The 10,658-nt window shown below is 61.4% G+C and overlaps 1 protein-coding gene and 1 long non-coding RNA gene across 4 annotated transcripts; one reads left to right on the forward strand and one right to left on the reverse strand.

Annotated features, from left to right (window-relative positions):
• Positions 1–261: 261 nt before the first annotated feature.
• LOC138846487 (uncharacterized) lies at positions 262–4,419 on the reverse strand. 2 transcript variants are annotated; one of them, XR_011384006.1, is made up of 3 exons: positions 4,320–4,419; positions 658–766; positions 262–486 (listed from the first exon to the last, which is right to left on the reverse strand). It is a non-coding gene; the product is annotated as an uncharacterized lncRNA (long non-coding RNA). The 2 variants fall into 2 exon arrangements; XR_011384005.1 differs by lacking the exon at positions 4,320–4,419 and adding an exon at positions 3,008–4,314.
• FXYD3 (FXYD domain containing ion transport regulator 3) lies at positions 3,926–9,911 on the forward strand. 2 transcript variants are annotated; one of them, XM_070062436.1, is made up of 9 exons: positions 3,926–3,965; positions 4,466–4,561; positions 6,740–6,794; positions 8,081–8,113; positions 8,220–8,243; positions 8,939–9,013; positions 9,253–9,289; positions 9,574–9,611; positions 9,743–9,911. In XM_070062436.1, exons 3-9 carry the CDS (start codon positions 6,755–6,757, stop codon positions 9,760–9,762), a joined length of 267 nt encoding a protein of 88 aa, XP_069918537.1. In that variant the 5' UTR covers positions 3,926–3,965; positions 4,466–4,561; positions 6,740–6,754; the 3' UTR covers positions 9,763–9,911. The 2 variants fall into 2 exon arrangements, with proteins under 2 accessions (XP_069918537.1, XP_008247710.1); XM_008249488.4 differs by lacking the exon at positions 3,926–3,965 and having other exon boundaries at positions 4,453–4,561.
• Positions 9,912–10,658: the final 747 nt, after the last annotated feature.

The raw sequence follows: 10,658 nt of genomic DNA on the forward strand, positions 1-10,658 counted from the left end.
GCTGCCTTTGATGTTGCGCTTGAATTCCGCAGCTCTGGAAGCCGTGCGAAGCTTGCAATGTCCGTGAGCTGCAGGGTTGGTTGGTTTCTCTCATTTGGCGAAAATTCCAGGCTGTTGAGCAGTCACACTCCGTTAGAGCCTCAACACACGCTCCGGGGAAAAATGATTTCAAAAGCAAAACTGGGCGTGTGTGTGTGTGCGCGTGTGTGTGTGTGATATTTCAAAAACTTTCATTAACTGTGTAATCTGCAGCTGTTCAACTCTTTTTAAAAAGATTTTTTTATTTGTTTGAAAGGCAGAGTTACAGAGAGAGAGGGAGAGATAGAGAGAGAGAGGTCTTCCATCCGCTGGTTCTCTCCCCAAACTGCTGGAGCTGCGCCGATCCGAAGCCAGGAGCCAGGAGCTTCCTCTGGGTCTCCCACACAGGTGCAGGGGCCCACGGCCTTGGGCCATCTTCTACTGCTATCCCAGATCATTAACAGGGAGCTGGATTGGAAGTGGAGCAGCCGGGACTCGAACTGGCGCCCATATGGGATGCCAGCACTAAAGGCTGCAGCTTTACCCACTACACCACGGCGCTGGCCCCAGCTGTGCAACTCTTAACATTTTGTCAACAAGAGACCTGAGGCGTGACAGGGGTCCCACAGATTGTCTTACCTGGTGACACCGTAGCTGTCTTAGTTTGTGTAAGACACACTCTATGGTGTTTGCATAATGAGCAGACCAGAACGTGACGTATGACTGTGTATCATGTAGATGAGGGTACCTCAAAAAATTAGTGGGAAATGGCATTCATTAATGTTGTATTTTGAAAAAAAAAAGTTCATGTGTTTATTCTTGAAAAGGAGAGACAGAGAGCGATCTTCCATCTGCTGGTTCAGCCCCCAGTGCTTGCAACGGGGGCTGCGCTGGGCCAGGCTGAAGCCAGGAGTCAGGAGCTCCATCCAGGTCTCTCACGTGGGTGGCAGGGACCCGAGTCACCTGCGGCCTGGGGTGCGCACCAGCAGGCAAGCTGGACTGGAGGCAGAGGCAGGACTCCAACAGGGGGCGCAGGCAGCCCGAGGAGTGCCTGTGACCGCCCCTCAGATGCCTTTCTGTCGCGTTCCCTGTTGGGATGCACAAAGCAAAGCGCTGAGCCTGCCTCAGACTGATGTGTCGGCTCCAGCGGAACAACACTGCGGCCCGTGAACCCCAGAAACCGGCGGGGAGGAAGCCGCTGCCGCTGTGGAATCCGCTGGCTCCTCAGTCAGGGCGACTGGGGTCGTCTCCACTGTAGCTGAGGTCAAAGGGGCAGGAGTGTCAGGGCTGGGGACTGAGTCGGCCCCACCTGACACAGGACACCCTGAGAGCGCTGTGCCTCTTTCAGGTCTCGGCTGATTGACATTTTGCGCTGGGGACAAGCGCGGAGCTCCAGGTGACGTCACCCGCTGTGCCACAAAGCTTGCCGGGGGAAGTGGAATTTAAATGTCAGGCACACTTCCCACACGCTGATGACCCCTTGCATATATATATTTTTTTGACAGGCAGAGTTAGACAGTGAGAGAGAGACAGAGAGAAAGGTCTTCCTTCTGTTGGTTCACCCTCCAATGGCCACCGTGGCCGGCGTGCTGCGCCGATCCAAAGCCAGGAGCCAGGTGCTTCTCCTGGTCTCCCATGGGGTGCAGGGCCCAAGCACTTGGGCCATCCTCCACTGCACTCCCTGGCCACAGCAGAGAGCTGGCCTGGAAGAGGGGCAACCGGGACAGAATCCGGCGCCCCGACCGGGACTAGAACCCGGGGTGCCAGCGCCGCAAGGCGGAGGATTAGCCTAGTGAGCCATGGCGCCGGCCCTTGTATACGTTTTAAACATGGACATGTATGCATTTTAAAGGTGACCAAAGTCAAAGCAGCGCACAAGACTCACTGCCAGCCCCCAGGAGTGTGCACACAGTCCGCCCCCCGCAGGCCCTAGCCAGCCTCTGCAGGCCTGTCCACCCCGGGCCCAGCCCAGCCCAGCCCAGCCCAGCACACACTTGAATGCAGTACAGTGACAGCCAGCCTGGGAGGATCTCCGGGTTGAGGAAGCCCCGCAGATGCCCATGCGCAAGAACGGAAGATCCTGGTGATTCCAGATTCAGAAAAGCCGCTGCGGAAGTCTCTGACAGCCCTCCCCTCCCCCAGCTGAAGGCAGCCCCTGGGTGTGCTTTTTTTTTTTTTTTTAAGATTTATTTATTTTATTTGAAAGTCAGAGTTATACAGAGAGAGGAGAGGCAGAGAGAGAGATAGTAGTCTTCCATCCACTGGTTCACTCCCCAGAAGGCTACAATGGCAGGAGCTGAGCCAATCCGAAGCCAGGAGCCAGGAGTTTCTTCCGGGTCTCCCATGCAGGTGCAGGGGCCCAAGGACCTGGGCCATCTTCTACTGCTTTCCCAGGCCATAGCAGAGAGCTGGACTGGAAGTGGAGCAGCCGGGACTGGAACCGGTGTCCATATGGGATGCTGGCACTGCAGGTGGCGTCTTAACCTACACAGCACCGGCCCCTTAAGGTCTTTTTGAAAGGCAGTATGGGGCAAGCGTTGCAGCTGCTGCTCGGAGTGCCTGGGCCCCAGCCCCATCTCTCTGTTCAGGCCCCTTTGCAATGATGCCGGCTCAGGTGCTTACTACACTGCCACCCACGTGGGTGGAGTTCTGGGCTCCTGGCCTCAGCCTGGCGCAGCCCTGGCTTTGAGGGCATTTGGGGAGTGAAGCAGTGGATGGAAAATCTCTTTCTTTCTCTGTAGATGAAAGCAGAAGGAGAATCGTTTTTTAAAAATAAAAAGATAGTGCATTTTCAGAATATAAAAATCAAAATGTACCAAGGTCAAAGGTGACTGAATCTCACTTCTACCCCCTCCTCTGCCTCCCAGGTCCCCTGGCCAGAGGTAGCCACAGATGCCAAGCTCCAAGGACACGTGGCTCATACGCGAGCATTCGTGCAGACACTGTCGTCACCATCGCACAAATGGTGGCACACTCTGCGTTTCCTCACCTTAGCGAGGTGTCTGTCTATCTATCCGCAGGCTCGAGCCTCTCCTGGGGACGGGACCGTAGTTCTTTGGTTTGTCCAGTTGCCGCCACCTCTTACGGTCTCCCACCTGTCCTGCTCATGCATCCACAACTCTTGCTTGACCCCTCTGGCCCCTGACCTCGCAGACTTTGCACTGAACAAAGACCGGCATCCGCACTCCAAGACACACTGCCCACAGGGCCACATCCGCCTGGGGTGCCTGCAGGTCCAAGACTTCCCAGCAGAGGGAGACACCACTCCACGCCCAAGACCACCCACGGGTCTTTGGTGGGGGTGATAGTCCTGAAACCTCTGGGAAACACAAGCTGTGCCCAGACACAAAGCCCAGTGGGCTGGACTGGGACTGTCTCCCTGCCTCCAGCCTCCTCTGCTGTTTATATCCCCCAGGCCTCCTGCTTTGAGCTCCACTCTGGGTGCCCGCGGGGCCTGACCCCACCTCAGTACAGGTGGGAGGAGGCCAAGGGTGCTATGTAATAGGAAGCCAGTCAGCCTTTCTTCTCTCTGCCCCAGCCGGCCAGTCCCCAACACCCATGTGCACTCCACACTCCCAGCAGCGCCCTCTCCCTGGCCTGGCCTGGCCTCCTCCCCACCCCCACAGTGGTGTTGGGGGTCGCCCGGAGTCCAGCTGGTGGCCAGAGCAGAGCCACCCCTTCCCTGGCCCTGCCCCTCCCCGTGACCCCAATCCTCCGCCAGCCACTCAAAGGCGCCTTGTTCTCCATCCAGCCCCCAGACAAAAGTCCCTCTGTGTAAGACAGCGGAATTGGGGGGAGGGGTACCCCCAACTGGGACATGTGGGGGCCTGCACAGACCCCAGCCGGAAGGAATGCCAGAGAGGAGGAGGAGAGGAAGGGAGGGGGACAGGCGGGGGCCTGATATGGAGGACGCACCCCACCTCCAGCCCAGGGTCCACTCCAGAAATGTAGGCATCTGGCTCCCTAGGAAATTCGGGGGGGAGGGCTCCTGGGGCCCATGCACAGTGGGGGTGTGGCTGGATCTAAGGTTGCACATCCCCCTCAGCTCTGTACCCCAGAGGCCCCCCGTGCCCGTTCCCACACCCCCCAAGGCCTCTGCTGAACGTCAAACCCATGACCCCAGGCCAGCTGGCCCTACCCTAGGTCCTCACCACGGCACCTTATTCCTTGCCTGACCAGGAAGACCCCAGAACCTTCCCCCATACGGTCCTGCTCTGAGCTCCGAGCTCCTTCCAAGGCTGGAGAAGGCCTTATCCCCTAGAGGGACTGAGTTCCTGCCCAGCCCACTCCCCCCATCTCACCTGAGGCCACCGTGGTCTCCAGGACCCCCGGGAGCTCCCTTACTGCTGGTGGCCCTGGGAGGGGTAGAGCTGTCTCTTTAAGAGCAGGAATGGGGTGGGGGAGCCCCCGGAGCCAAAGGAGCCGGACTTGTTCTCTACCTGCCTAGGTTTGCCTAGGGCGTGGCAGCTGTGGATAAAGGCAGGAGTCTGCCTGGCAGTGCCTGCTTCCCCCCGAAACCTCGCTCAGCCTGGTGAGCCCACAGGTGAGTGGCCGGCCCCTCCTCCAAAGCCCCCCGGCTCCCCCTGCCTGTGACCCCCACCGCCCTGCCACACAGAAGCTCTGCTGTGAAAGCCCCCTCCTCCTCCCTCCCCTCCCACGACCTCCCCCATCTTTCCCAGGAGGGCTGGGCCAGCTGGGGGGAGGGGAGGGCCCCTTCTTGGGGTTGGGGTGTCTGGAGACACGGCTGATGTCTGAACAGGCCAGAGGCAGCGTGGGGAGGGTCCCCAAGTAGATGAAGGCATCTAAGAGACCAGGGCTGTCTGGGTGGACTGGGGTATGGGGTGACGGAGTAGTGGTCACTGCATGGTCTCAGGGTGCCTCAGACTTGGGGCCCCCTGGGTCCTGGCCCCTAGGGTCCGGCTTGGGGAAGCTGTGAAGCGGGGGTTGGTTAGGAGACTCCAGGGCACAGGCCCTGAAGACCGCCCAGGCCCCACCCACGTGGAAGGACAGGGCACGGCAGAGGGTGGGGGGCGGAAGCTGTCCTCTGTTTGGCACTGGGGCCTCCGTGCCAGCTGCAGCCGTGCCCTCCGTCTCCACATCTGCCCACAGTGTGGTCAGCAGCCCGGGGCCTCTCCAGCAGCCCACAGCCCGAAGCGGGCAGCGAGGGCGCCCATTCAGCTCCCAGCAGCCTCCAGCCAACCCGCTGGGCGGTCGGAGACTTGGGCAGAGGCTGGGCAACAGTTGGTCCCGTCCATCAGTGCCCTGGGAGGGGGATGCTGGGTGATGTCATGGGGCCTCAGGTGGCTGGAGAGTCCGTGGAAAGAGGCATAAGGGGTGAGAGCGAGGGGGCACAAGGTGGCGGCGCATGTGACATCGGCTGCAATGGAAGATGGCGAGTGAACAGGCGTCAGGCGCTGAGCTCACCGCCCAGCGTGGGGGAGCCCCAGCAATCAGTAGCTCTCACTACCAGGACTAGAATCCTCACGGGGTAGCAAAGCCTGGGGTTGGGGGAGGGGAGCTGCGGACCTGGGCTGTCCCAACCATCTGCTCACTCCCGCTCTCCCCAAAGCTTTCTGGAGCCCTAAACACCTTGGGAACGCTTCCCAAAGCTTCCTGCGGGACATGGATGCTCGGACTCAAATGAGGCCAGCACCTGGGGTCAGCGGTGACCTCCAGGCCAGAGGGTGGATGTGGGGATGTGGTCCGTGGGGACATGCGGGAAACACCTGCACCGTTGGTGTGGACCCCGGCAGCCCCGCTCTGGGCCCAAGTCCCACTGGGCGCCAGTGAGATGGGGACAGAATGGGTGGCCTCGGGCGAGTGATGAGTGAAGGCGCAGCGAGGGCAGGGGGCAGTGTCCAGCACAGGTGAGCGGGGCCAGCTCTTGCCACCAAGTTCACTGCCATAAGACGCTCATGGCAGTCGGGCAGGGGGCAGGGAGTGGGCAGGGGATGGAAGTGCCAGGGGGCTTAGGGAGGGGTTTCCAGGGTGGTGGGAGGCAGGAAGGGGCCCGGAGAACTGTTTCTGGACAGGCCTGCCTGGGGAGGGCGGGGCTGTTTGCTGCTGGGAGGGGCTTGGCAGGGCCTGGGGCTGGCTGGGGCTGGGGGAGGGCGGGCAGAGCCTGAGCCACCAGTCCTGCACCCCGCCTCCAGCTCTCTCCTCCCCACACACTCCCCAAGGGAGCAGCCTGGGGAGCCAGCTCAGTCCCCATCTGGAAGCTTACAAAGCCTGGGCAGAGCAAGGCAGGCTCCAAGCTGTCTGTGGGACACTCCCCGAGCCGGGCCCCCTGCCACCTGGCTCCCAGCACCCTGTTTCCCAAAGCACCCCGAGGCCCTGACACTGGGGAGCCAGGCCTCGTTTACCTCTGGCTTCCTGGCCAAGTGGGGGACCCAGGGCACTGACTTTCAACCTCCCAGAGTCTCAGAAGGGCAGGTGGGGACAGCAGCTGGCAAGGCCTCTGGCATTGGGCTGCTGGGGTGACCCACCTAAAGCCGGTTCATGTCCAGGGGGGTCAGGATAGCCGCTCCCCTCTGCCTCAGTTCTCACCCAGCACCGGGGCTCCTTGTCGCCCGGCCCAGCGAGTCTGAATGTCACCTTGCTGTGTGTGCCCTGGGCTGTACGTCCTGGCGGGGGCAGGGGAAGAGATTGATGGGGACTGCGGCGTGGGGCCAGCATCCTGGTGGCCCCGCTGAAGCTGCACGTGGCCCTTGGACCCCTCTAGGGCCAGCGCTCCGACATGCAAGAGGTGGCCCTGAGCCTGCTCCTGCTCCTGGCAGGTGAGTGAGTGCCTGCCCCCAAATGACCTTTCCCCCTCCACCGGACCCCCACCCCCACCCCCGCTGGGTGGTGGCATCTCCCCCAGGGAGAGAAGTGGCGCCTTGGTGGTTTGAACAAACACACAGGGACAGGGCCACTGGCAGCCATGACTAGACAAGCACTGTCTTTCATGGTCTTGTCACTCTTCGAGGACATCAAGGAGAAGCCCCATGGTCTTCCGAGAGGTAGCTGGGAGCCTGGTGACTATGCAGTGAGAGTCGTGCCTCAGTTTCCCCAGCTGTAAACAAGCCCATCACAGCACCTACTCCAAGTGCCATTGTGAGGGTTGAGTGAGTTAATATTTGAAAAGCCCTCGGAACAGCGCCTGGCACAAAGTTTGTGCTTTAAATGTAATTAAAAAGTATTAATCTCCTGCTAATAGAGTTCAGGCCACAGCTAAGGCAGCCGCCAGCTCCCAGCCAGAGTTTAATCCCGGTCCCTCCTGGCCTTTTTCTTTTTTTTTTTTTTTTTTTTTTTTTTTTTTTTTTTTTTTTTGACAGGCAGAGTTAGAGGGAAAGACAGAGAGAAAGGTCTTCCTTCCATTGGTTACCCCCAGATGGCTGCTACTGCCGGCGCACTGCGCCGATCTGAAGCCAGGAGCCAGGTGCTTCCTCCTGGTCTCCCATGCGGGTGCAGGGCCCAAGCACTTGGGCCATCCTCCACTGCCTTCCCAGGCCACAGCAGAGAGCTGGCCTGGAAGAGGAGCAACTGGGACAGAATCCAGCGCCCCAACCAGGACTAGAACCCGGGGTGCCGGCCGCAGCGCAGGCCCCTCCTGGTCTTTCTCTCAATGCACTCCATCCAGGGTGCCAAGGCGAAGCTGCATTTTTAGATAAAGCGCAGGGAAGCTGGCAGCAGTGAGTCACTTTCCAGGGGAAAGGAGACCCAGAGCTGCGGGTGGGGGCTGGGCATGGCGGGATCCTGGGGCTGGCTGTGCAGGGCACGGGCTGTGGGCAGACAGGGTCCTGGGAAAAATCCAGGCTTCTGTAGCGAGCACAGACAGGGACCACAGGGTGGCCAGAACCCACCGGGGTTAGAAATGTAGATTGCCCGGCAAGAGGAGAAGGCGTGGGGTGGAGTGGGTGAGTCCCTCTCCCCATGGTGGTCTGAGCGGGCCCCCTGCGGCTCCAGGATGGGCGGGGGTGGGGTGGGGGAGCGCACTGTCCCCGAGGGGACTCTCCTGAGCCCTGGAGGGACTCGCTGAGGCCAGCTTGGTCACCTGCCCCTCCCTGCTTGTTCCCGCCAGGCCTGCCTGCCCTGGACGCCAATGACCCTGAAGGTGAGCCAGACCGGTCCCTCTACCTGTGCAGCCCCCAGCTCCCCCTGGCACGCCGCCTCCTGGCTGCCCTCCTGAGTGACACATGTCCTGTTTTCTTTCCCTGCAGACAAAAACAGTCCTTTCTACTACGGTGAGTGAGCCTCGCAGCCTCCACTTGCTGCTTTGTGCCAAGGCCCCCCACCCCGACCCCCTGTGCTGGCTGAAGGTCTGACGTGGGGGATGCAGGGGCCAGGCCAGGAAGGGGCTGGGATTAGGCGTTGAGCAATAAACCTAGTGGATTAACAGAACAAGAGCTGGCAAGCTGGTGTTCCGGAAGATTCCATTCCAACAAGTCAGCCGCAGGCAGGAAGTGAGCTTGTTTGGATCTAATCAACAGCTGGGAAGAGGCTGGCCTGCTCCCTCTGCCCCCCGGGGGTCCGTGGGTCTGTTCCCTGCTCCCCTCTCTGCCCTCACCTCCAGCCCCCACTTGGTTCCTTCTGCTCCAGCCGCACACGTCTCCCTCTGTCCCTCCGATGCAGAGGAGGCACTGCCAGCCTCAGGACCTTTGCACCTGCTGATCTCCGAGCCTGGAACACTTTCTTCCACACATCCACATGGCTCCCCTGCCTCACCTCTGCGGTCTCTGTCAGTCGCGGAGGAGCCTCCCCCACCGCTCTCTCTCACCCCTACCCACGCTCTTTCTCGTCAGCTCCCTAATCTCCACCTGACCCTGAGTGTCAGCCAGCATGCACGCGCCCACAGCGCCCGATACACAGCTGTCAGGTAGCCGGAGGGTGTGCGGAGGCCCCGGGCTGGCCCCCACCGTCCCTGCGCCTTTTCTCCTAGACTGGCACCGTCTCCGGGTCGGCGGGCTCATCTGTGCCGGAATCCTCTGTGCCATCGGCATCATTGTCCTCATGAGTGCGTGCTGGGGCTGGCGGGCGCAGGCGGGGCGGGGCGGCAGGTGGGGCGGGGCGGCAGGTGGGTGAGACGGGGTCACAGGAGGGGCGGGGCTGCGTGTGGGGAAGGGCCACCGGAGGGCGGGGCCACGTGTGGGCGGGGCCACAGGTGGGCGGGGCCGCGTGTGGGCGGGGCTTTGGATGGGGCGGGGCTGCGGGTCCCCTTCGCAGACCACTCAGCTGTCCTTCCCGCAAACACAGGTGGAAAATGCAAATGCAAATTCAGACAGAAGCCCAGGTAAGATGGTCCCGGCCGGCCCGTCTCACGCTGGACACAAGGCTTTTCAGGGTGCAAGAACCAAATCCGCAGAACGAACAGGCAGCTAGGCCTGCCCTGGACAACTCCTGCCCCTAAGATTTCTCAGGCAGATTATTCACGGCTGATCACCCCCAGAGGGCCCCCTAGCCTGACACCCGTAGCCCCTGGCACCAGACAGCCCCGCACAGGAACAGCCAGGTCTGGGCAGGCTGACTCCTCCGGCCCCGGGGCGGATCCTGATGTCACTGTTTTTATTTCCCCAGTCATCGTCCAGGGGATGCCCCGCCTCTCATCGCCCCAGGTAAGACAGGGATGGCACCAGGCAGCAGGGGAGTTGGGGGCGGGGTGGGGGTAGGGGTGTGCACCTGCATGTCTGACTCTAGGAGAAGGAATCTGAGGCAGCCTCACCCACGGACCCCCTCACTCTCCCAGGCTCTGCCCGTGACTGCTGAGGATGGATCGCTGCAGAGGGCCTGTCTCTGCCCCCGGGGCTGGCGCTGCCCAGGACAAAGACAACACCCCCTCCGCAGGGGCTGCATCTCACCTCTCAAGACAGGGGTCTCCTCCTTCCATTTCTAACCTAAAACAACCGTGCCTCGTGCCCGAGCAGCCTCTGTGTGCACCGCGGTCGGCTTTTGGAGGGGGCTCGGGAGAGGCTGGGCAGCACTGGATGGCTTCCCTGGGGACAGCCAGCAGGCCTGCTCCCTGTGGCTTGGCGCAGGGCTGGGGTCCGCCCTCTGTCTCCCGGCCGTGGGAGCTTTGTATGCCACTTAAGATTTTCCAGTAGCCAAGTGGGGAACACCTGTGCAAGCGAATGAGGGCCTGGCACACGGAACGCAGGACACACAGGTGGACAGACACGCGGCCATCCGGGGGACGTCACCCTCCTGTGATGGGGGTACACAGAGAGCAGCCCCTGGCGCCGCCCGTCACTCACCCCTGAGACTGCACCATGCTATGAAACCCTTCCAAACACCCTCACAGCACTCCCTGATATCCCCGGAAACACACGGCGGCCGCATGGCGCATGAGCCGCCACTGAGCCTCACGCTTCCCACCCCCAGACGCTCCGTGCCCAATAAGGCCGCCAACATGTTCCCATGGGCCATCCAATAAAACGCCGAAAATCCTTCCCAAACACCTAAAAATATCTCCCGCGCAGCCTTGGGACACGGTCCCCGAAAGAAACCCACAACGCTCTGCGCGGCTCCACCCCTAGCCGCGCCCTCGCGTAGCTCGTGCAGCCCCCGACGCCCCCGCCGACCCCGGGGGGCTCACCAGGAGCGCCTTCTGCCTCTCCCGGGTCCTCCTCCCCTCCCGGCCCGGCGACCCCACAACCACGGGCGGG

Source organism: Oryctolagus cuniculus, chromosome 18 (assembly GCF_964237555.1).
Source record: "Oryctolagus cuniculus chromosome 18, mOryCun1.1, whole genome shotgun sequence".
NCBI classification, from domain to species: domain Eukaryota; kingdom Metazoa; phylum Chordata; class Mammalia; order Lagomorpha; family Leporidae; genus Oryctolagus; species Oryctolagus cuniculus.